Consider the following 27,263-nt stretch of genomic DNA (forward strand, 5'->3'; position numbering starts at 1 on the left):
TCCAGAACTTCACTCCATCTGAGATCCTATATACCCAGGATGACTCGAGTATGGAACACATTCGTACAGCATAATGATGTCAACGAGATAAAGTCAGTTGATCAAATGAAAATACTGGCCCACAGATGGCTCCAAGTTCATCCTGTTCCCTACTTGTATGTTTCATAACAATAAAAATGCTTTCAAATGAGCTGATGTAGGTAACAGCTCTTAGCTTGCCAATAAAGTTAGGAATCCTTAACCTGTAAATAGCTTGTCAATAAAGCTAGGGATCCTTAACCTTGTCAAACCCTGTGAAAAAAAAAAGAGAGAGAGAGAGAGAGAGAGAAAGAGAGAAATATGCCCTGATGCCTCTTTGAATTTACAGAACCGAAGCTATTCCCGTAGTGTTCAGTATCCCTAGAGGATAATTAAAAGTCTGGGAAATGGATGGTAATGAGAAGATAACGTGATTAACTACTCCAATTCCTTGGATAAAGATACCCTACTTTTAGTCTGGATCCATTTAATTTCGACGCTCTCAAATATATATGATGCTGGATGAGTTTAGTAGGGTATGTAAAAGAAGGAAATTAAAAGTGAATATAGGAAAGAGTAAGGTGATGAGGATAACAATAAAATTAGGTAACGAAGGATTGGATATCAGACTGGAGGGAGAGAGTATGGAGGAGGTGAAACTATTCAAATATTGTGGACTGGACGTGTCGGCAGATGTGTCTATGAAAGATGAGGTGAATTGACGATGAGAAAAAGGTGGCTGGTGCACTGAGAAGTCTGTGGAAACAAAGAACTTTGTCCATGGAAACAAAGAGGGGAAGGGCAAAGTTATACCAACTCTCATATATGGGTGTGAGGCATGGGTGGTGAATGTTGCAACAAGGCGAAGGCTGGGGGCAGTGGAGATGTCATGTCTCGGGGCAATAAATGGTGTGAATATAATGCAGAGAATTCGTAGTTTCGAAATTAGGAGGAGGTGCGGAATTACCAAAACTTTTATCCAGAGGGCTGAGTTCTTGAGGTGGTTCGGACATGTAGAGAGAATGTAACAAAATAGAATTACTTCGAGAGTTTATAAATCCGCAGTGAAGGGAAGGCGGGGTAGAGGTCGGCTCAGGAAAGGTTGGATGGAGGGGGTAAAGGAGGTTTTGTGTGCGAGGGGCTTGATCTTCCAGCAAGCATGCGTGAGCGTGTTAGATATGAGCGAATGGAGACAAATGGTTTTTAGGATTTGACGTGCTGTTGGAGTGTGAGCAAGGTAATATTTATGAAGGGATTCAGGGAAACCGGCAGGCCGGACTTGAGTCCTGGAGATGGGAAGTACATTGCCTGCACTTTGAAGGAGAGGTGTTAATGTTGCAGTTTTATAACTGTAGTGTAAGCGCACCTCTGACAAGACAGTGATGGATTGAATGATGGTGATTTTTTTATTTTTCGGGTCACCCTACCTTAGCGGGAAACGGCTGATGTATTATTTTTTTTACATATGGTTAGATTTTGCTCTGAATTATTTCCATTTCCGGAATAATTACTTAAATTAAATTTTATCCCTAATCATGTCTTTGTGATTTAATGCTCCTCCCAAGTGTTAGTGTGGTAACATCTATAAAAGGAGACAGGGAACTCGGTTAGTAGGACTCAAGTTTCTGGAGGTGGGAAATACAGTGCCTCAACTCTGAAAGTTCGGAGAGGATGTTGCCGTTCGCCGGGTATTACACACACACACACACACACACACACACACACACACACACACACACACACACACACACACACACACACACTCACGCACACACACTCATATATATATGCATATATATATATATATATATATATATATATATATATATATATATATATATATATATATATATATATATATATATATATATATATATATATATATATATGTTATTAGCTCATCGGCTGTTTCCCACCAAGGCAGGGTGGCCCAAAAAAGAAAAACTCTCATCATCATTCACTACTTCATCACTGTCATGCCAGAGGCATGCTTACACTACAGTTATAAAACTGCAACATTAACACCCCTTCTTCAGAGTGCAGACACTGTACTTCCCATCTCCAGGGCTCAAGTCGGGCCTGCCGGTTTCCCTGAATCTCTTCATAAATGTTACCTTGCTTACACTCCAACAGCACGTCAATTCCTAAAAATTATTTGTCTTCATTTGCTCCTATCTAACACGCTCACGCACGCTTGCTGGAAGTCCAAGCCCCTCGTACACAAAACCTCCTTTACCCCTTCCCTCTAACATTTCCCAGGCCGACCCCTACCTCGCTTTTCCTCCACTACAGATTTACACACACTATTGAAGTCATTCTACTTCGTGTCAGCCTCTCTACATGTCCAAACCATCTCAATAACCCCTCCTCAGCCCTCTGGATAATAGTTTTGGTAATCCCACACCTCCTAATCTCCAAACTACGGATTCTCTGCATTATATTCACACCACACATTGACCTCGGACACGACATCTTCACTGCCTCCAGCCCGTTCCGTGTTGCAACATTCACCATCCATGCCTCACACTTATACAAGAGCGTTGGTAAAACTATACTCTCATACATTCCCCTCTTTGCTTTCATTGATAAAGTTCTTTGTCTCCACAGACTCCTCAGTGCACCACTCACGTTTTTCCCATCGTCTGTTCAATGATTCACCTTATCTTTCATAGACCCATCTGCTGACACGTCCAGTTTCAAATATCTGAATACATTCACCTCTTCCATACTCTCTCCCTCCAATCTGATATCCAATCTTCCGTTATCTAATTTTTTTGTTATGCTCATCACTTTACTCTTTCCTATATTCACTTTTAATTTCCTTCTTTTACATACCCTACCAAATTCATCCACCAATCTCTGCAACTTCTCCTCAGAATCTCCCAAAAGCACAGTGTCGTCAGCAAAGAGCAACTATGACAACTCCCACTTTGTGTTAGATACTGTATCTTTTAACCCCACACCTCTTGCCAACACCCGAGCATTCACTTCCCTTAGTACCCCATCTATTAGTATACTTAACAACCATGGTGACATCACACATCCCTGTCTAAGGCCTACTTTCACTGGGAAATAATCTCCCTCTCGCCTACACACACACACACACACACGCACATATACATATATATATATATATATATATATATATATATATATATATATATATATATATATATATATATATATATATATATATATATATATATATATATATAGTTATATATATATCGTCCTCTATGTCCACATATATTTCTGTCTGGCTGACTGTGTGTCTGTTTCTCTCTTCCTTTCAGCTTAGTAAACAACAAAGGGATGAAAATTATGAGCTGCAAAATCCTTGGGTCTTGGTTCTCAGACTAGGAAGAAGAGAGAGAGAGAGAGAGAGAGAGAGAGAGAGAGAGAGAGAGAGAGAGAGAGAGAGAGAGAGAGAGAGAGAGAGAGAGAGAGAGGGAAAGAGAGAGAGAAAGAGAGAATCGGCTTTAAATTACATTACATGTAGGAAGTGTTTTGTTTGTGCTCGCCTACATCTAAAAAAAAATCAGCGGACTGATGAGTTTGCATATTCAGTGTTAATCAGAGAAACTTTTAAGATGTCTGATCCTGGATGGACCGGCGCCCACCCTCCCCCCCACCACGCCTCCCTCTCCCTCCCCACATTTAAACATCCCTCACTTTTTTCCTCATCTCCCTCCTACATCCCTCTTTTCTCTTTTTCCCACTTCTTACTTTGTCCAATTTCTCTCTGTCTCTCCCTCCCATATTCGTCTCTCCTTCCTACATTCATCCTTCTGTTCTCCCTCACTTACTCTCCCACACGGAAAGTATTCCTTGGTGCTTCCTTTTCCAAATAAACAAGTCTCTCGTCTCCACTCCTCTTTCCTCTCTCCCACTGTCTCATCTCAATTAAATATATGGAGCGAGTAGAATATTATTTTTATTAATATTATTAGTAGTAATACGGGGAAGCACAAGCATAGCATTTTTAAATTTCATGGGGAACGATAAGCCCTTAGGGAACACATAGAAAGTCTTGGGTAATGAAAAAGGCGATCAGACTCGATCCGAGTGAGGGTAGCTCCACCTCACAGGATCAAGATCCCTTCACGGGAGTCAGGACCTCTTCCTCGCAAGGGAGTCATTATACAGCGCTTGAAGAATGACGAGATGATCAGCTTGGATCCCCGGGGGATAAAAAAGAAGAGAATTTAATTATAATTCCTTGGATCAAGTGTTGGAGCATCAAGAAGACCACTGGTCCTTCACTCTGAATGGATGAAGAGCGGACAGGACGTTGCTGCGATTGGCAGAATGAAATTAAATACAATAATTTAGAAAAAGTGAAGAGATCTAAAATAAAGTTGTACCATAAGTTACTGCAGGAAGAATCGTTGTCTCCTTCATTCAATGACGACCATAGCATATTAGTAGTAGGGTAGTAGTACTAGTAGTAGTTGTAGTAGTAATAATAGTAATAACAGTAACTCTCCAGATTGTTTATAGATAAGCTAATTATATATATATATATATATATATATATATATATATATATATATATATATATATATATATATATATATATATATATATATATATATATAAATATATATATATATATATATATATATATATATATATATATATATATATATATATATATATATATATATAAATATATATATATATATATATATATATATATATATATATATATATATATATATATATATATATATATATATATAAATATATATATATATATATATATATATATATATATATATATAATATATATATATATATATATATATATATATATATATATATATATATATATATATATATATATATATATATATATATATATATATATATATATATATATATTATTGGAGTGGTGTATAAGTCGGTACATTTATCCATAAAGATAAGCTTAATCTCTGTGTCAAGGATTTGATCTGCTGGCTTCTCGTTCAGATAACATTAGAAACATAATGACTGATCTCTTACACATCGCCATTTTCTGACATCTCTCCAAGTGTTCGCCAGCTGCGCTGTTACCCCTAGCAACAGCCTTTCCCACACAGACATACACACACACACACACACACACACACACACACACACTAGTGTTTTTTTTATTGCCAAGGCAATGTATCAAAAATCTTTTTTTGGTAGCACCATGTTAATACGAGACTCATCCACGTATTCTTTCTGTCATAAAATTCGCTTAAGTATTCGCAGAATGTCAAGATGGCAGTCTGCGAAGTCTGTGTTTTCCAAGATGTCTATTTACATAAAGAAAGTCTTATTACATGTATCTCTAAGTTCATTTTTACTGACTGTCATTCGTCTGATAAATAATCCTTCTATTAACCCAATCATTCATTCATTTATTCTACAATCCACGTATTCAGCAGCTATTCAGTCCACTGTCTATGCAAGTGCACTCATCTTTTAATTCATAAAACCATCACATTAACACATCCATCACTTCAAAGCATCATTTCGTCGATCTATCCATCCAGTGTATCAGTTCATCCATTCATCTATAAATCCATTATCCTTTTCCTACCTTCAGAGTCCATCAGTCTTTCGCTGCTAGGTTTTTCAAATGATTTATCATCAGTTCTCTCCTCCCACCTCAGGTAACTACCTCATTCGTACCTGTCCACCCTCTTCTTGCACCTTGGCTACGGTTATCAATTTCTCTGTCAGTTTATTATTATTATTATTATTATTATTATTATTATTATTATTATTAGTAGTAGTAGTAGTAGTAGTAGTAGTAGTAGTAGTAGTAGTATGATTGATATTATTATTACTTAATATCTTAGATAAAGTAGAGTGACAGACTCTAGCCTATCATTCTTTTATTTATCATTTTGGTCTTTATCGCGTAAACATATATACACTGGGAGGAATCTCTCAGTTTGTATATACACTTACTGTATAGATGTGTATCTCTGAGTGTATTTACACAGAGTTTACTTTAATCCCAATTTTAGGAATCAAAGTGAACCAGCAAGAAAACAGTTGCTAATAAATCGAAAACTTAATTAGTTTCATTGCATCAACGTGACTCTTCAAGTTTACCGCTATCAATGCAGGTTCAGTGACAAGTACATAATATCTCCCAAATCTACATCTTCACCTTTAATTAGGCTTCCTTTTTTTTGGCCAAAAGAAAAGAAAACAAAAAAATTAGAGAGAACTTTTGTATGATACGTAACTGTGGAATTGTTTTTAAATTCCTTATTCTATTCTTTGGAGTTGCTAAATGCAATTGGTCTTCTATATCATAATGACACGTGAAAACTTTCCCAGGTTTTATGTAGCATAAACTTTGTCGACGCTTCGTCTGTGTCGTATTCGATAAAGATTTCATCGCAGCTTTTTGGAAAGTTTGCTAATTTAAAAATCTGTTACTTGTCACTACTATTTTTCCTTTGGTCGTTCGTATTGACCGTTGTTTGACACTGAGTATTTGCAATAAAAAATTCAACAAATGACAGAGTGTTACGAAATTCTTTTTTTTACTGTTGTATTAATGAGGGGGGTAGGAGAATGTGCCAAACCAGCAGGGGGAGGGGGAGCTCCTCATTGAAAAGAGGGGCAGGTAAGTTCAGTCCCAAGAAGGGGAGGTCAGGGCCAATTCCTTAGATCAAGAACCCTTCTCTGGCATAAAAGGAACCTCCCTCGAGGAATTTACTCTATTTTAATTCACTATTAGAGCCAAAAAAAAAATATGTACTCCCCATATGTACATCTCCGCCAACCGACACTATGGACTCTCTAACAAATTCAAACACAAACATCGCCCAGAACCTTTAGATATTGATATTGGCCAGTTAAAATCACCGATTATTATTACTTCTTGCTCGATGCTCATTTCTGCTATTTGATGGTAAACACTGATAATTATTTCAGATAAATGAGTAGATAGCCTTTAAATTATTCTGAACATTAATTTATTTTGTTTACGTCTTCCATTATTTCAATGAATATGGAGGTAATGTATAAATTTAGAAATCATTTTTAATATTGATTTTAATAAAAAAATTTACTTCACTCTCAACATTATTTCTAATATCTAACCTAGATTCAGTTATACTAACATTATCATAACTTCTGTCAAAAACTTGTCTATAGGTTTAAGAAAAATTTCAGTACGATGCTCCCTTTACATAAAAAAATTGAAATAGTTTAAAAATCAACAGAACTCTTAAAATTAAGAGTAAACGAAGGAATAGTAGCAACGCTGCTAAACAATATGATGGGAATCACCAAGACTATTACAAGCGTCTTGCAGTCAAAGTATTTAACTTTTAGATTTTGTCAATCAATTTAGACTCCATTCGTCGTGAAAATGGTAGGACTTACTCTCCGAGTGCATTGCTTATTGTGATCACAGAGACTTCAAGTGGGGTGGAGGGCAGAGTGCAATCGAAACTTTATATAAGCACTTCTTGAGCGAAAAATTTGTCAAAATAAAAGTTTGCTCTGCCTCCATCTTCACGTCATTAAGACTTCAGACGATAATTTATACTGATCCACGACAGGTTTTCTACTGATCGTCTAGGTGAGAGTTATAAAATCAAAAAATAGATGCATTTCTTTAGTTCGGTTATCCGAGAATTGTAGGCCCATATTCCCTAAGCCCGGCCTGCTCTACCTCATTACTCGCAAAAGGAACGATGCGGGACTCTTACAACGGTGCGGGGTAGGGGTCGGCCTAGAAAAGGTTGGAGGGAGGGGGTAAAGAAGGTTTTGTGTGCGAGGGGCTTAGACTTCCAGCAAGCGTGCGTGAGCGTATTTGATAGGAGTGAATGGAGACAAACTGTTTTTAATACTTGACGTGCTGTTGGAGTGTGAGCAAAGTAACATTTATGAAGGGGTTCAGGGAAACCGGCAGGCCGGACTTGAGTCCTGGAGATGGGAAGTACAGTGCCTGCACTCTGAAGGAGTATAGCCCTTGTGGATTAGCGCTTCTTTTTTATAATAATAATAATAATAATAATAATGCACTCTGAAGGAAGGGTGTTAATGTTGCAGTTTTATAACTGTAGTGTAAAGCATCTCTCTGGAAAAACAGTGATGGAGTGAATGTCGATGAAAGTTTTTCTTTCTCGGGCCACCCTGCCTTGGTGGGAATCGGCCGATTTGTTAATATCTATCTATCTATATATATATATATATATATATATATATATATATATATATATATATATATATATATATGTGTGTGTGTGTGTGTGTGTGTGTGTGTGTGTGTGTGTGTGTGTGTGTGTGTGTGTGTGTGTGTGTGTGTGTGTGTGTGTGTGTGTGTGCGTGCCTAAGTATTCCGGTGTTTGTATGAGTGCATATGTATATATAGTTAAACTCCTGTACATATGTCTACTTGATGTGCACATATATGCTTGTGTATATGTATGTAAGTATCTGTACATGAGTATGTATCCTTGAGTGTATATTTGCAGGTGTCTGCTTATGTATGTATGTTCGAATATATACGTGATTATATGTATGCGTATGAACGCATTAACAATCACTGAGCAATGCTATTGAGCGACTGTCTTAGTTTTAACTTAAAAATGGAAATATATATCAATGTTCAAATTAGATAAAAAAAATCATTTTTTCTACATTTTTCTCCCATTCATATTACTACCATGCTTTATCTACCGTTTATATTACGGAAACCAATAAACAATCGCAAAGAAAGTTTGAAGCCGATCAGAAAAAGCATTATCCAGTAATTGATCTGAAGCCAAAGATTCCAAGTTTTTTTAAGACACTTCAGTAAAAATTTCAAACTAAACTTATGGGGTATCATTCTTGTTAGAGAATGCATCGCCAGTGACACTTCAATGCCAATCAGTAGAATTCTTTACTTACTGAAATAAAATAAATATCATTATTCGAATAACAGCATAAAATATGTCTCCCGGAAACCACAGTAGTAGTCAAAATATGAAGGCGATCCGATGATTCATTCTCCAGCTATAACACGATTTCCAATGATTCCGAGTTTTTTTTGTAACTATATTACCTTATTGACAAATTTGGCTGCACACAAGCAAGACTTGATGTGCACTCTCCTGGCCGCTAATGAGAGGTAAACTCACATTTATTTAACACGATTTAACGGGAATTAAAATTTCACACTATTTTACCATAAAACGGGCAAATCCGCACCTACATACTTGGAGTTCACTCTCCGCCATCGTTGAATTAGGAGGCACCTATTTTGTCGGCTTTTGATGCTACACTGCTGATAATTTTGGAAGCTACTGGCGCTATTCCAGGATGCTGGAAATGAGTTCAGCAACTCTGGTGAGAGGGCACCCGAATATGCCAAGCTGGACGTAGGAAAAATTATTTTGCCAGCCATTTAAAGGTCACCCTTCGGGTACACCTTATTGCAGCACGCGATTCATTCATCTCAATTTCAGATATCGTCTGTATCACGTGGTGTATACCGGTATATAAAAAAATATTCATTATACAATGTTCCAGACGTCGGCAACAAGACTGTTAAAGCGTTTACGAGTCTGAACAGCATTCAAAAAATGTTCTAGTAGGTGGCAAGGAAGCTTGGAATCTTATGTCAAATCTCTACCTTGGTTATCATCCTCGTTTGTTGATAGAAAATGGAATATTCGTGTTTAACAACGTATTTGAATGTTAATTAACCAGTGTTTTCTTCGATGCACATCGTTCCAGCCTCTTCACGTCTCCGTTAATATGGTTATCTGTAACATGCCTTTACACACATATAAATCAAGAATAGTCCATCTCGCATTCTGACTTAGTCTCTTTCTCTCTCTCTCTCTCCCTCTCAGCTGATGTGCGGCTACTGGGGTCTGGGACCAATCATCTGTGACCTGTACATCACCATGGACGTGGTCTGCTCTACCTCGTCCATTTTCAACCTCGTCGCCATTAGTATAGACAGGTCAGTTGTGAGCAATTACAGCTAACTGTTTACTGGAGAGAAAGACTTGTTAAGACTGGGAAGGGAAAGTTATCAGTTCATTTCCCGGTTTATTTTTTAATTGTCTTAGTGTACTGAGATTAATAGAACGATACTGAGAAAGAGAGAATGAGAGTGAGAGTGAGAGTGAGAGTAAGAATGAAAGAGAAAGAGAGGAGAGAGGAGAGATAGATAGATAGAGAGAGAGAGAGAGAGAGAGAGAGAGAGAGAGAGAGAGAGAGAGAGAGAGACGGACAGAGAAAGATAGAGAGACGGACAGAGAGAGAGAGAGTTAGCAGCATTACTTATATTTGATAAAGCTAAAATAAAATACAAATCTGTTATATATGGAAAAGTAATTAGCTATTTTTTTATACAATAATGACACAGTAAAGAACGATTTAGAATAACAGCTACTGGAAATCTAAGAAAAGGAACGTAGATGCAATAAAAGGAAAGTGTCCTATACCAAAAATATCTCTATAAATCTAAACAAAACTAAACATTTCGACACAAAACGAAGAGAAAATAGAAAGTTTGAAAACGAAATATTAAACAACAGAAAATACACACCCCGCACATGGAAGACAAAACTGATAATGACGTTTCGCTTCGGACCATTAACCAATCTAGTCAATTGTCAAAGTGGGACCGAAACGTCGTACGTCGATTTGTGTATTGTTCCAGTGACGGTATTATGCCTTCTTATTCTAAGCAACTGATAATTTGAAGAAAATCTATTCTTCGCGTTTTTATTAAAAATACAAGGAACAAAAAACGATGAAAAAAAATTGAAAAAACGGACTGTGAAGTGTGAGAAAAGAAAATGATAAATTCCGTAGCGTATTAACAGAAGTGAAAACTTTCAATAATGTAGAGAAAACACAAAGAAACAACAGTGATTTGATATTGAACACAGTGTAATAACTAATAAAAAAACAAATAAGTTAATACTGAATACTGAAAACAGCAAATCAATAGCACACACGCACACACACACACACACACACACACACACACACACACACACACACACACACACACACACACACACACACACACACACACAGAGGCAATTTCATGATAAAACAATTCTAAAGAAAACGAGTGTGTGGTTCTCCCAGCACACAACACTGAATAGGACAAACCAGAGGATAAACCAGTAGATAAAACCAGCAATTACAAGTCAAAGCAGAAAATGGAAAAGAGGCAGATGAGAAGAGGGGGAAGGGATATATGCATATTTTTGTACTGGTCTGTTGGTGACGGAAAGTGGGGTGGGCTGTGATGGGAACCAGACGAAAGGAAAGGAAGAGAGGAGAGGACGAAAAGAATGGGACGGAAGGAGTTATATATATATATATATATATATATATATATATATATATATATATATATATATATATATATATATATATATATATATATATATATATGCAAAAAGATCACAGTAAACAGGTGATATCACAATATGCAAAACAACCACAGTAAAAAATATAGTGATTTCTCACATTATCCAGGACATGTGTGTGTGTGTGTATGTGTGTGTGTGTGTGTGTGTGTGTGTGTGTGTGTGTGTGTGTGTGTGTGTGTGTGTGTGTGTGTGTGTGTGTGTGTGTGTGTGTGTGTGTGTTTGCGTGTGTGTGTGTGTTTGTAGCCACATAATTCACCTAAATGTACTGACCTAATTGTGGTTGCAGGGGTTGGGATTCAGCTCCTGTCCCCTCCTCTTCACTGAGTGCTACTAGGTCCTCTCTCTCCCTGCTCCATGAGCTTTATCATACCTCATCTTAAAGCTATGTATGGTCTTCAACTGCCAAGAGTAACCCCTTGTTTCTGTGTCCCATCTCTGGAACATATTGTCTCTGTCCACCTTGTCTATTCCACGCAGTATTTTGTATCTCGTTATCATGTCTCCCCTAACCCTCCTGTCCTCCAATGTCGTCAGGCCAATTTTTCTTAACCTTTCTTCATAGGACATTCCCCTTAGCTCTGGAATTAACCTTGTTGCAAACCTTTGCACGTTCTTTAATTTCTTAATGTGCTTGATCAAGTATGGGTTTCAAATAGGTGCTGAATAATCCAGCATGGGCCTGACGTACACGGTGTACAGTGTCTTGAACGATTCCTCACTAGGTATCGGAACGCTATTCTTAGGTTTGCCAGGCGCCCATACGCTGCAGTAGTTATCTGGTTGATGTGTGGTTCCGGAGACCTGCTCGATGTTATACTTACCCCAAGATCTTTCTCCTTGAGCCAGGTTTGCAGTCTTTGGCAACCTAGCCTATACTCCGTCTCCGGTCTTCTTTGCCCTTCCCCGATCTTCATGTCTTTGCATTTGGCGGGGTTAAATTCGAGAAGCCAGTTGCTGGACCAGGTGCCCACCCTGCCCAAGTCTCTTTGAAGTCCTACCTGATCCTCATCTGATTTAATTCTCCTCATTAACTTCACATCATCTGCGAACAGGGACACTTCTGAGTCTAACCGTTCCATCATGTCATTCACATGTACCAGAAATAGCACTGGTCCTAGGACCGACCCCTGTGGGACCCCGCTCGTCACAGGTGCCCACTGTGATACCTCATCACTTACCATGACTTGTTGTTGCCTCCTGTCAGATATTCTCTGATCCATTGCAGTGCCCTTCCTGTTATACGCCCTTGATCCTTTAGCTTCTGCACTAATCTCCTGTGAGGAACTGTGTCAAAGGCCTTCTTGCAGTCCAAGAAGATGCAATCAACCCACCCCTTTCTCTCGTGTCTTACTTCTGTTACTTTATCATAAAACTCCAGTAGGTTTGTGACAGGATTTGTCTTCCATAAAGCCATGCTGGTTGGCGTTTATACTCTTGTTTCGTTCCAGGTGCTCCACCACTCTCCTCCTGATAATCTTCTCCATGACTTTGCATACTATACACGTCAGTGACACTGGTCTATAGTTCAGTGCCTCTTTTCTGTCTCCTTTTTCAAATATGGGTTCTACATTTGCCGTCTTCCATACCTCAGGTAGTTGCCCAGTTTCAAGGGATGTGTTGAAGATTGTGGTTAGTGGTGCACACAGTATTTCTGCTCCCTCTCTAAGGACCCACGGGGAGATGTTGTCTGATCCCATTGCCTTTGAGGTATCAAGGTCCCTTAGTAGCTTCTTCACCTCCTCCTCAGTTGTGTGTATGTCATCCAACACTTGTTGGTATATTCCTTGTTGGCGTCCCCCTCTGTTCTGTTCACCCAGAGACCTTCCTGTCTCCACTGTAAATACTTCCTTAAATCTCTTGTTGAGCTTATCACAAACCTCTTGATCGCTTCTGATGAGTTCCCCACCTGTGTGTGTGTGTGTGTGTGTGTGTGTGTGTGTGTGTGTGTGCGAGCGTCGGCTTGCGCAATATTTAGACTCTTCAGTTTAAGTTAAGTTCTACAGAATTGTTACACCGATGATCATCACGATCTTAACTTGCTTGATTACCTTTAATTTAGTCCTTTAAGTTCAAGAGAGTCTATAACAATTTGCATAAATTCGATTCAAGTAGTTTAAGTAAGTTTGAAGAATTTTATGCCCATTAGGGCGAATCTAAGTAATTGTAAGTACGGGGAGGCATCGGTAACCTGAAAATTCTAGCAAATTTAACCAATTTTCAGGAAGTTGTGCCTTTCTCGGTAGTACTGGAAAGTAGGTGTTCTAGTTTGTGCTCTAATCAGTGCTCCAATCAGAGCTGTTATCAGTGGTTCATTCAAGGAGTCTAATCAGAGCTACTTTCAGTGGTTCATTCAGAGCTAGTTTCAGTGGTTTAGTTAGGGCTACTTTCAGTGGTTCAATCACAGCGCCAGCTAAGTAAATGCCCGTCTAAATATTTATCACCGCTATGTGGGTTGCGAGTTATTCTTGACATTCGGAATAATAAGTCATAATATTCCGTACTCAAGAGATAGAAAGGTCATAACGTTTCGGTCCGTCATTACTTAACCCTCTCCGAAGTGTGGGTTGTTTTTATGTGTGTGTGTTTATTCTGGCCATGGTATATTGACTTTAATTCCTCGCTTGACTGACCTCAGTTCAGCTGAGGCAGCGCTCGGAGTACCTGAGTGAACCCTGACTTAACTACGAATTATGCTAAGTTGCAGTAACCTTCATCACTATGGCTTGCCCAGTTTGGTCAGAACAGATGATACCAGGTATGGTGCAAGAGCATTGGCTATTATGTGATACGAAGAACAGTTATGACGAAAAAATCAAAATGAGATATGACGCAAAATCAAAGAGAGTTATGACGCAAAATCAAAGGCAGCTATGATGCAAAATCAAAAGCAGCTATGACGCTAAAGGTACCGCTAATCAGCACCCTGTTTGCCCCGCCTGTAACTCGACTAACTTGATCGGAGACGGAAGTTCTCATTCGTAATTGGTAACTGTGTTTGTCTGACTTTAGGAGTGGCTCTGCCTGTTGTGGAAATTTGGAGGCAGATCTGTCAGGGGGTGGGCGTTTCACGCTGGTATAATGAAGGCTTGACAGGGACTGTCAAGAGGAGAGGGACTGAGTATCTCTGTAAGGGTCTTGTTGTTATACTGGTTTGTTGCAGGCAGAAAAAAAATGAGTGAGGGAGTCCTTATTCCTTTGTAACTGACATCATCTGCACCAAGCACCCTGATCCTGACTCTACAACTACCATGAGCTACTTCACCTACCATAAGAAACTAATCATTATACATAGATGCTCTCCTTTTTTGCTCTTGACAAGAAGTCCTTAACCTCTCCTCAGCCTCTCTCTCTCTCTCTCTCTCTCTCTCTTTACGGTCACCTGAGCAACCTTCGCCTCTCTTGATAGTCACCTGTGCGTCCTTCATATCTCCTCACCATATCCTAAGCATCCTTCACCTCTCCTCGCCACGTCTATCCCAACCTCTTCTACTTCTCGTTTTCCCCACCGGAGGAGAAACATTACCTTCTCGTTGTCTCAGAAACCTACGGCCATCTCAATATTCTCCAGTACCTTCACAACATCGAGAATTCTTCTTCACACCTCCAATGTCTGCATTGTACCCTCCCCACACTGCACCTCACCTCACCATACTATATGTCATCCTCCCCACACTGCACCTCCCCCATACTGCATCTCCCCCTTTCATTGCACCTCACCTTCCTCACACTGCACCTCACCTCACTCACCTCTCACTGTCTCCCCCTCCCCACCACTTACATCCCTCAACACATTTCCAGCCTCATCCTATTCCTAAATTCTCCTCCTGAAGCCAACATTTTCTTTATTACCCCTAAAGCTTACTCATCACCCATAAATCTTCCTCATTACTCCTTCTTTTCTTCCCTTCTCCAACTATAACCCATCGTTACAATCTTCCATCCACTTTCATCTCGGTCAACCATCGGTATCTACCTTTTTATTTCAGTTCATTAGTTTCTCTCCCTTCGTATCCTGTGTTTTGTCATTATTTTGTGTTGACAAACCAGAGCGTCCCAGCTACCTCCACAGCCAGGGAAATATTATTTCTGTTTTCCACATAGGAAATTCACTCCCTCTCGTAGTCACTTGAATTCCTCTCTTTCAACAGAGCCTAGTTTCCCCTTTGCATTCCCTACGTAAAAGAAGCACGGAATCAGTTTATTTTGTACGCCCTAACACATAAACATTACTTCTCCCCACAGAATAAATGACAGCTATTTAGTTCCTCTCAGCGTTTATTTCACCCTTGGTCCAGAATACCAAGTTTTAACCTCTTCATGTAACACTTCATCTGTTTATCTTGAAGTTTTTCTGGCTATTTGTATTTTATTAATTACCTTTACAGGAAGTGCTCTAATAATTACATCCATCAGTCACTAGCTATTCAGAATAATACAGGCATCTCAACTGTTTCTTCAGCACTCATCATCACAGTTCGTTTTTCAGATTCAACTTCTTCACCTCCTCCTTTTTTTCTTCTGTTATGACACTGTCTCCATTAACCCTATTGGAAAAATAGCCCTCATCGCCACCCTTCCCTAACCGTCCTACCACCCAACACCCTAGCCAACCCCCATTACCACCACACCAGTCAACTACCAACACATCAGTCAACCACCACCACACCACCACCACCACCTCTCCATCATCTCCATTTTCTTCTCGCCCCGTGCAGATACATCGCGGTGACCCAGCCCCTCAAGTACGCCCACTCCAAGAACAACAAGCGCATCGTCCTCACCATCGCCATCATCTGGACGGTGTCAGCGGCCATCGGCATCCCACTCGTCTTCGTCAACCAGTGGGATGTCTCGAAGAAGAAAGACGTTCTCAGCAACGAGTGCGCCTTCCTCAACGCTGACTTTATACTTTACTCGTCCATATCCTCCTTCTACATCCCCTGCATCGCCATGATCTACTTGTACTGCAGGATATTCAAGGTGAGGAACTTCAATGTTGACGCTGTATATTACCTTATTTCTCTAATATAGGATGTTCAGCTTGTGGAATTCTGTTGTTGCTTGTGATATATGATGTCATATTCTTTGTCTAACCATAATAGGATTTTTTTGCCTGTAAGAATTTTGCTCTCGCTGAAATATTGTATTCCAATTATAATTTTTAGTCTTGGCATGAGCAACATTCTTGTTCTTAGCAAACTTTTTGTTATAAATATTTTTATTTTTTTTCCTTGTGGGATCTAATTTCTAGCAAGTATTTCTTTACAGCATACTATTTTTTCATCACAGGCAGTTCTTTAGTCATCCTTTTTTTCATAGCAAGATTTCGTTCCTAGGGATGCCTTTGTCCTCACTAAGTTTGTGTTATTAACAACCTTTTGCTCGTACCAGGTTTTTATTCCCAGTAAGTTATTCTTACATCCAGGTTTTTATTCCCAGTATGCTTTGACTTATAAAGCAAGGTTTTGCTGCTTCTAATATAGGACAATGGAGATGTTTCCTTTTTCGGAGTTACACGGTGAATATAACTAGGAACTATGATTTAATCCAGCATAAGGTTAGGTTTTCCTAACAAATCGCTTTTAGCCAATTATCACCTGAAAACATTACTGTCAACCTTTTCCAAGTTAAACATTTCCCATCGAACAGACTAAAAAAAAAAAAAAAACTCCCATCAAATGTTTCTCGCAAAATACTACTAAATATATCCTGCAAAAAACAACATATTAAGAATTCCCACAAAATATATCCAACAAAATAATTGCCGGGAAACGCTATCCCCTACAAACTAGCCCCAGCAAACTATCAGTCAATCAGTTTCGGCAATATTGGAACAAAGACACCATCCTTATTGATGAAGCGAGAATTTCATCCCTCACTATCTATCTGACATAGTTTTTCTATTTTGTCTCACACTTGTGTTAAGTTTTCGAAATATCCAATAGTATATTCGATATATTTTTGGACTGATAAACACCTTAGCAGGTAAAGCAGAAGTGCCAACATTTCCAACACTACTGCCCCCCAGTGCAGAAATACTGTTTTTACAGGATTCAGATGTTTACAAGACAGTTATGTATTTCCCGTCTTGTTCTGCTGGGAGCTGCACTTGAATGGAGTTTCGGCATTTACAAGAAATGGTTCATCCAGTTTTCTGGGAGACTGCAGAGATCATCGTATCAGAGATCACTAGCTTCTTTAACATCTCCATGGCTGGTCTGATTCCCGATGAAATTAAACTGTTCTTCTTTGTGCCCTGTGAGCGAAAGATGGAGAAAAATAAGCCCATTACTGTGGCAACACTCCGCTGCCTTGCTGCTGAAGCGGCTATCAGAAATATTCGCACAGAGGAGACCATGCTATTTTAAACTCACCAGCTTGGCTTCAGGCGTCCCTCAGGGAACCGATCCAGCAGTTCATACGTCATGGGCATATATCAGTAATGCAACATTAAAATAAAACTTCAAGAACACATTTTGTTTACTTTAAAAGAGACGCGGTGATAAAAGCCGTTCAAACACACTTCCTAGTTTTTGTCTTGCCTTTCAGTTGGAGATCCGCATCATTTTGCTCATTAATCATTGCCACTGCTGATAGCTTGAGGATTTGAACTCCTCGGGAAACTAATGCCAATTACCTATTTCTCGAGGACTAACTACATTATTTGAAGAGTAAAGGGTAAATTAGACGCCAACAGCAACATGTTGCTTCAACATATGTCTAGACTAGCGTTTGTCCTATAATGCGCGCCGTCATGTCATAATTACCATAACTATATAACTACGACATTCTCCTGAAGTCGTTATTCACAAAAACACTCACTCCTCCTCTAAATGATAGGCAGCGGGACAAAGTTTTGCTTTAAGTCAGACTAAAAATGACTGCAGGTAATTACAAATAGCACTCCCATACATTCTTATTTACGTGTATGACATCTAGTAAATTTGTCTGCATCACTGATTCTTCCTGAACGCCTCGGTCACAGTGTTGTAGTTCACTATCCAAATTTAATGTATGAAACAAGGCACGGTCATACGTTAATATGCTTCTTAACAAGACTAGTTTTCCTCTACGAAATGCAGTCAGATTCTCCGGGATAACCCAGTAGAAGAGAATGCAACATCACTGATTAAGAGCGTGTTAGCCTTCTGAAAGTGAAAGCTCCTCATGAAGTGGATTTTATGTTGGCCGTCGTTAATTCTAGACGGCCCAGTCACAGACCGGGCCGCGGGGGCGTTGACCCCCGGAACTCTCTCCAGGTAAACTCCAGGTAAAACCATTAAAGAATTCATGTTGTACGATGCCATTAGCCTTGCCGTTCCTATCCTCCCCTAATACAGGTTTAAATGCAACTACGCATTTGCAGAACAACTACGGTACAATTCTCCGGTCTTGTTTGTTGTAGAGCGGAAGGAAAGATCACAAGCTATGAAAAGGTTAAACACATCAAGAAAAGCCTTGCAGCAACCGGTTGCCTGGCAAAAATGGAGCCACCCCAACTATGCAGATCCGATGGCAGTCAAAACCATCCCAGATTGCAATCCTGGACAGATAGGAAGTGCGTAGTGTGGGACACCATACACTCACCCACACTGCTGACACCTGTTTCCACTACAGCAGGAAGGATAGAGGTGGAAATGCCAGCTTCAGGTAGTCCCCACAGAAAATACAGTAAATTTGGTCATCATTGCCTCTTCATTACCATGGGTTCAGAGACAAACGGCTAGCAGGTAAATAGAGTATCCAAGTTTTCAAAAGACTTAGGAAAAATAACCATCAGGGGAAATTAAAATATTTCATAGCTACTGCCTGTACTAGTGACTGTCGTGAACTGGGTATGTGCCCCAACTTTGAGAAGCTAAATAAAATATTTGATAGGTAATTCTTGACAAACACGTCTGAGTAATTGCAATATATATGTTAATTCTTTTATATCATAGTTCCTAAAAATTGTATCAGCGAGGTCAAGAGATCTCGCTGTTTGAAAAATGCAAATGGCGTTCATTTCAACCAAATTACCTGATTTCCTAACTCCTGACGAAGATTTCGTTCCGGAACCGAAAGGCCTTAAGCTTCATTGTCACTCTTTGCTGTCCGTTTGCTACTTCATTTGCGTGCGCGCACACACACACAAACACACACACACACACACACACACACACACACACACACACACACACACACACACACACACACACACACACGCACATACACACACACACACACACATACTTGTAACATTAAAACAACGCTTACTCTTCGTGTGGAAAGTAGCGGACGGTGGAGCGAGCCTCCACTACTTGCACTGAATGACTCATCACGAGATTAGCTTTCCATGAAAATACAAAACAATCGTCGCTGCGTTGTGGTCGTCTCTTGATGTCAGTGTTTTGTACTCTCGTCTAGCAGTACGAGGCGCCGGTTAAATACACCACAACCCGGTTGACAGGACTGTCATCGTGTTGCTGACATCACAGCCTTATCCGCTCTAAATTAACTGTCAGGTCCAAGCCTGTGGAAGGCGGCTCATTACCGAGTTATCAAAGGCCTGGGAGGAACTGGGCAAACTGTGCTGTTTGCTGACTTGTGGCAGTCTCGCTGTTTGTTGTGTCTAGGTGTTTGTTGAGCCTTGCTGTTTGTTGCGTTTAGCTGTGTGTTATGTCGTACTGTTTGTGTCTCGTAATTTGTTGTGTCTGGGAGTTTATTGTGTCTTGGTGTGTGTGTGGGTGTGGGTGTGTATCTAGGTGTTTGTTGTGTGTGTATCTGAATGTTTGTGTGTGTGTGTTATGTTTCGGCGCTTGTTGTGTCATAGTATCTTTTGTATGTATGTGTTTTTTGATTCGGTGTTTGATGTGTCTTGGTGTTACCTGTGTGTGTGTTTTTAGACCTTTTGTTTTAGTGACTATGTATCGTTGTATGTTGAGTCTCAGTGTTTGATGTGTGTGTGTTAGTGTTGTCTCGGTGTTTGTTGCGTCAGAGTTGTATTGATGTTATCTTCATGTGTGTTTGTTGTGTCTCAGTGTTTACGTTTCAGGCTTTGTTGTGTCTCAATGTTTGTTGTGTTTCTAGCGTCTCAGCTTTGGTTGGGTGTCTATTGTGTCTTGTTGCTGTGACTCCGTGTTGTGTTTGTTTCGGTGTTTGTTGGATTCGGTATCAGTTGTATCTATGTGTGTGTGTGTGTGTGCGTGTGCGTGCGTATGTGTAAAAAGCTAAAAAGGTTTTTAATTCAAAAACTGCAAAGGGGTTCAACAAAGTCTCTGAATATGGTATTAGTTGATGTTATTAGCAATTATCAAATAGTCAGAAATAGGTAATATTTACTGATCAATGGCAAATATAAAGCTTTTTCTTTGAACTCTGTCATCCTGTGCCACTATGGGTAGGCAAGTCGCTGGTAGTACACAGATGAAGGGAGTTTACTCTCATTCCGTGGGCAGCTGCTACCCATCATGGGACTGGGACGGATTCCCATGGGATTTTATGCTCCCTACCCCCCAGAACACAACTATTAATGGTGATAAGAAAAAGAAACAGTGATGAGGAAAAACGAGAATAGGTGACAGAGCTAGGTGTACATTTATGAAATAGAAAAATATAGGGCCGAAAATTGTGGTTTGTGTCCAGCAGCCGCCCCGAAACACGAAGGGCAGTGTCAAGGACAGTTCTCTGGGAGAGTGGTACCTCGCAAGGTAGTCTTAATAGCCTAAGCCTTATCACTCTCCTGCCCTCACACGTTAGCACTTCTCGAGACATACATCAGATATGATTATATACGTCTCCCATTGGGTATCTTTATTGAGGAAACGTTTCGCTACACAGTGGCTTCAACAGTCCAAACAAAGGAGAATCGTGAAGAAACAGGAGGAGAATGAGGTAATCAATCCCTCAACCTTGAGTCGATGTGGTTAGTCCATCAATCTTGAATAGAATACAGCATATGTGCTGAGAAGTAGCTTATATAACGTAGGCAGGAGAGGTGCAGCAGTCGTAGGAGGTGTCACATTTGTCCAATGTGGAAGTAGGTCATGTCCAAGGGTTAGGCAAGCGAAGAATTCCCAAGTATTAAGATCCCAAGAAGTTGCAGTGTCTAACAGGATTGTAGATGAATGGTTCAGAGAACCGACACGTTGATAAATTAGACACATGTGCAACTCTTGGGTATCTTTATTGAGGAAACGTTTCGCCACACAGTGGCGAAACGTGACACCACCTACGAATGCCGCACCTCTCCTGCCTACGGTATATAAGCTACTTCTCAGCACATATGCTGTATTCTATCCAAGATTGATGGACTGACCACATCGACTCAAGGTTGAGGGACTGATTACCTCATTCTCCTCCCGTTTCTTCAAGATTCTCCTTTGTATGGACTGATGAAGCCACTGTGTGACGAAACGTTTCCTCAATAAAGATACCCAAGAGTTGCACATGTGTCTAATTTATCAACGTCTCCCATTGCTCGTGGTCCTCATGCGAAAGAGAGTGGGTCCAGGTCAGGACCTTTACGAATATATATTGTCTCTTTGGCCCAAGTTTCCCTCCATTTCAGGGCCACTGAGGAGGTGATGATGGAAGACGTGCCAGCTAAATTCCGGAGCCAAGTTGTTATGTCTGGTTCGTTATATAACTCGTACTTCTGCGCATGTGCGTAAGAGAACGAGAAAGTCTGCTTTGACGTGTCCAGTATAAAAGACCTCTTTACCATTCCATGCTATGATGTCAGGCTTGCGATAATTGTCTCCATACGGGACCCGCACCTCCCAATCTGCCTAGTATCACCACTGTCTGAACCTACAACAAACAGAATTTTGAGATGTCGCCATTCTTTTGACACGTGCTTCGTACGCCCTAGGACAACTCTGTGAGTTAATGGCCCAGAGTCCCAGATACGAGACAGGAATTAAAGAGTCCGGAAGGCCCAAGAGTTCCTCTAGAAGTCCTAGACGTAGAGGGTAATACTGACGCTCAGATCCGAGCAGCATGAACATAATCACTGAGGAGACTGATACCCGAGGACACCCAACTGTGAACAGATGACACGTCACATGTTGATCAGAGACCAATGTGTGCTCAGTAGATTCTGACACCGTTCGGGGAGTTCTATCTCTCAGTCGTTACCTTATTTTGCGCCACCTGAGCAGATTGAGATCAGTGCTGTATCTTTCACTGGATCATACGTTCCTTCACACCTGCTTTCACAGCGTCATCACCAGAGACACGTAATGGTTCCAAACTGCGGATGGCTGTAGCACCGTCAACGATGGAGGTGTGAAAGCAAGACACTGGGGTGTCGTTCCGCAAATGATGTCATTTTTGCAAACGCTCTGGTGCATTTGTCAAACTTTAAAGAAGACACAGAACCGTAGCTGGTCCAATTAACAAATAACGAAGAATTTAAACAAAACAAAATAGGCGAAGTTTCGGTCCTTCTAGGACTGTTATTATATCCTTCTGTCTCCAGCTCCCTAATGAACTCTATTTCGTGTCACTTTACAACTTAAGAGGAAGTCAAAGGGCTCAAAGATGCAGTGATTTAATAATAATTACATCCATAATTTGCGCTGTTTTATTAGCGTTTTTCTCCACTTCCTTCTTGTCACACACACACACACACACACACACACACACACACACACACACACACACACACACATACAGACACACACGCACACACACACACACACACACACACACACACACACACACACACACACACACACACACACACACACACACACACACACACACACACACACACACATAACCACAGTACAATTTTTTTTTTTTTTTTTGCACTGGCTACAAAATCAAATTTGAAGATTTTCAGACTGAAGCTTATTCCCTCCCCTTTCTTTATCTAATATTTATTTTACCTTACCAGGCGCTAAAGGAGAGAGCAAGGAAGAAGAAACCCAAAGTGACGGAGATCAAGGCAGGAAGCGTCATAGAGAACGTCGCACAGACCAGAATGCTGGCGGAGACCACCTTGGGCAGGGAGGTGAACATGCCGCCGGCCAAGTCTGCGACCCTCGTAGAGGAGGACAAGAACACTAACAACACCAGTAACAGCCAGGTACTTGGGTCAGTGGGGGTTAAGACTTCAGGTGCCTAACCCTCCTTCCCTCCCTCCCTCCCTCCCTCCCTCCCTCCCTCCCTCCCTCCCTCCCTCCCTCCTTCCCTCCCTCCCTCCCTCCTGCTATCTCCTCCATCTTTCTCTGCATTTTTTTTTATTTAAATTTATGTGATCCTTGTTCTCACTTACCCGCACGAACTCACTGTCCCATTTTTATCATTCCCATACACTTAAATTCATTTTTTCCTTCACTTTCTGTCATTTCCCTTTTCACTCTCCAACGTTCTCTTTAACGCTCCTTCAACCCCTTTCACCTTCGTTCCTATCTTCTTCCTTTCTTCATTCAAAATATTATTCTTTTAACTGCCTTTTCTTCCTTTTCTTCATTCCCTCTCACCTTTGTTCCTGTCTTCTTCCCTTTTTCATTTCCTCTGTTTTTCCCTCATCTGCCTTTCTTCCTTTCTCTTCCTCCGCTCTTCCCTCCCTCACTCCCTCCTTCCCTCCCTGATAATGTCACAGATTGGACTTCCCTCCTGCGAAGCCATATGACCACGTGCTGCAGATAATCCCCTTCAGATCTTTTCTCCTCCCCCCCGCCCCCGCCCCCCTCCCCAGCCTCCATCACCAGCTCGCGTCACAATACCTCTCATTGAAGCCTATATAAAAACATGAAAAATCTCCGTTAAAAAAATAAAATAAGAAACTGTGTGTGTATTCACGTAATTATGGCTGCAGGGGTCCATAGCTCCTGGCCCCGCCTCTTCACTGATCGCTACTAGGCCCTCACTTCCCCTGCTCCATGAGCTTTATCGTACCCCATCTTAAAACTATGTCTGGATCCTGCCTCCACTACGTCATTTTCCAGACTATTCCACGTCCTGACATCTCTATGGTTGAAGAAATACTTCCTAACACCCCTTTGACTCATGTGAGTCTTCAGCTCCCATTTCTGAAACGTCCTGTCTTTGTCCACATTGTGTGTACTCACCTAGTTGAGGTTGCAGGAGTCGAGTCCAAGCTCCTGGCCCCGCCTCTTCACTGGTCGCTACTAGGTCACTCTCCCTGTACCGTGAGCTTTATCATACCTCTGCTTAAAGCTATGTATGGATCCTGCCTCCACTACTTCGCTTCCCAAACTATTCCACTTCTGACTACTCTGTGGCAGAAGAAATTCTTCCTAACATCCCTGTGATTCATCTGTGTCTTCAACTTCCAACTGTGTCCCCTTGTTACTGTGTCCAATCTCTGGAACATCCTGTCTTTGTCCACCTTGTCAATTCCTCTCAGTATATTGTATGTCGTTATCATGTGTGTGTGTGTACTCACCTAATTGTACTCACCTAATTGTGGTTGCAGTGGTCGAGACTCAGCTCCTGGCCCCGCCTCTTCACTGATCGCTACTGGATCCTCTCTCTCTCTGCTTCCTGAGCTTTGTCATACCTCTTCTTAAAACTATGTATGGTTCCTGCCTCCACTACTTCACTTGCTAGGCTATTCCACTTGCTGACAACTCTATGACTGAAGAAATACTTCCTAACGTCCCTGTGACTCGTCTGAGTCTTCAGCTTCCAGTTGTGACCCCTTGTCCCTGTGTCCCCTCTCTGGAACATCCTATCTCTGTCCACCTTGTCTATTCCAGGCAGTATCTTGTATGTCGTTATCATGTCTCCCCTGACCCTTCTGTCCTCCAGTGTCGTCAGTCCGATTTCCCTTAACCTTTCCTCGTACGACATTCCCTTGAGCTCTGGGACTAGCCTTGTTGCAAACCTTTGTACTTTCTCTAACTTCTTGACGTGCATGACCAGGTGTGGGTTCCAGACTGGTGCTGCATACTCCAGTATGGGCCTAACATACACAGTGTACAGTGTCTTGAACGATTCCTTATTAAGGTATCGGAACGCTATTCTCAGGTTTGCCAGGCGCCCGTATGCTGCAGCGGTTATTTGGTTGATGTGTGCCTCCGGTGGTGTGCTCGGTGTTATGGTCACCCCAAGGTCTTTCTCCCTGAGTGAGGTCTGTAGTCTTTGTCCACCTAGCCTATACTCTGTCTGCGGTCTTCTTTGCCCCTCCCCAATCTTCATGACTTTGCATTTGGCTGGATTGAATTCGAGAAGCCAGTTACTAGACCACATGTCCAGCCTCTCCAGGTCTCTTTGCAGTCCTGCCTCATCCTCTTCCGATTTAATTCTTCTCATCAACTTCACGTCATCTGCGAACAGGGACACTTCAGAGTCTATTCCTTCCATCATGTCGTTCACATATATCAAAAATAGCACTGGTCCTAGAACTGACCCCTGTGGGACCCCGCTCGTAACAGGCGCCCACTGTGATACCTCTTCACGTACCATGACTCGTTGCTGCCTCCCTGTCAGGTATTCCCTTATCCACTGCAGTGCCCTTCCTTTTACGTGTGCCTGATCCTCCAGCTTCTGCACTAATCTCTTGTGGGGAACTGTGTCAAAGGCCTTCCTGCAGTCTAGGAAAACGCAATCTACCCAACCCTCTCTCTCGTGTCTTACTTCTGTTACCTTGTCATAAAACTCCAGGAGGTTTGTGATACAAGATTTGCCTTCCATGAATCCATGCTGGTTTTCATTTATAATCTTGTTCCTTTCCAGGTGTTCGACCACTCTCCTCCTGATAATCTTCTCCATGACTTTGCACACAATACATGTCAGAGACACAGGTCTGTAGTTTAGGGCCTCGTTTCTGTTTCCTTTCTTAAATATGGGGACTACATTAGCTGTCTTCCATTTCTTAGGTAGTTGCCCAGTTTCAAGGGATGTGTTGAAGATAGTGGTTAGAGGCACACACAGCATCTCTGCTCCTTCTCTAAGGACCCATGGGGAGATGTTGTCCGGTCCCATCGCCTTTGAGGTGTCAAGGTCACTTAAGAGCTTCTTCACCTCCTCCTCAGTTGTTCGTATGTCATCCAACACTTGTTGGTATATTCCCTCTTGATGTTCCCTTCTGTGCTGTCTTCCCACAGCCCTTCCTGTCTCTACTGTAAAAACTTCCTTAAATCTCCTGTTCAGCTCCTCACATACCTCCTGATCATTTCTTGTGAGTTCTCCACCTTCTGTCCTTAATCTGATCACCTGGTCTTTGACTGTTGTCTTCCTCCTGATGTGGCTATACAATAGTTTCGGGTCAGTCTTGATTCTCGATGCTATGTCATTTTCATACTGTCGCTGGGCCTCCCTCCTTACCTGTGCGTACTCATTCCTGGCTCTGCGACTGATCTCCCTATTTTCGTGTGTTCTCTGCCTTCTGTACTTTTTCCATTCTCTATTGCACTTTGTTTTTGCCTCCTTACACCGTCGGGTAAACCAGGGGCTTGTTCTGGTCTTCCCGTTGTTACTGTTGCCCTTGGGAATGAACCTTTCCACTGCTTCCTTGCATTTTGTTGCTACATATTCCATCATTTCATTTACTGGCTTTCCTGCCAGTTCTCTGTCCCACTGGACCTCCCGCAGGAAGTTCTTCAACCCTATGTAGTCCCCTCTTTTATAGTCAGGCTTTTCCCATTCTACTCCTGTTATTCTCTCCACTTGCAGCTCTACTATGTATTCAAAGCACAGAACCACGTGGTCGCTAGCTCCCAGGGGACTCTCATACTTGATGTCCTCAATGTCTGAGCTGCCCAGGGTGAACACAAGGTCCAATCTTGCTGGTTCATCCTCCCCTCTTACTCTGGTAGTGTCCTTAACATGTTGGTGCATGAGGTTTTCCAGCACCACGTCCAACATCCTGGCTCTCCATGTTCTGGGACCCCCATGTGGCTC

At 41.2% G+C, this 27,263-nt stretch overlaps 1 protein-coding gene across 2 annotated transcripts in view; it reads left to right on the forward strand.

The window, feature by feature from the left end:
• Positions 1–9,859: 9,859 nt before the first annotated feature.
• LOC128689131 (dopamine D2-like receptor) overlaps positions 9,860–27,263 on the forward strand; it is a 54,558-nt gene continuing 37,154 nt past the window's right edge. For both annotated transcript variants that reach the window (XM_070087228.1, XM_053777256.1), the window contains exons 1-3: positions 9,860–9,973; positions 16,121–16,385; positions 23,287–23,478. In XM_070087228.1, the coding sequence (XP_069943329.1) occupies positions 9,864–9,973; positions 16,121–16,385; positions 23,287–23,478 (567 nt within the window). In that variant the 5' untranslated portion in view covers positions 9,860–9,863. The remainder of the gene's footprint in view (positions 9,974–16,120; positions 16,386–23,286; positions 23,479–27,263) is intronic.

This window comes from Cherax quadricarinatus, chromosome 21 (genome assembly GCF_038502225.1).
Source record: "Cherax quadricarinatus isolate ZL_2023a chromosome 21, ASM3850222v1, whole genome shotgun sequence".
NCBI classification, from domain to species: domain Eukaryota; kingdom Metazoa; phylum Arthropoda; class Malacostraca; order Decapoda; family Parastacidae; genus Cherax; species Cherax quadricarinatus.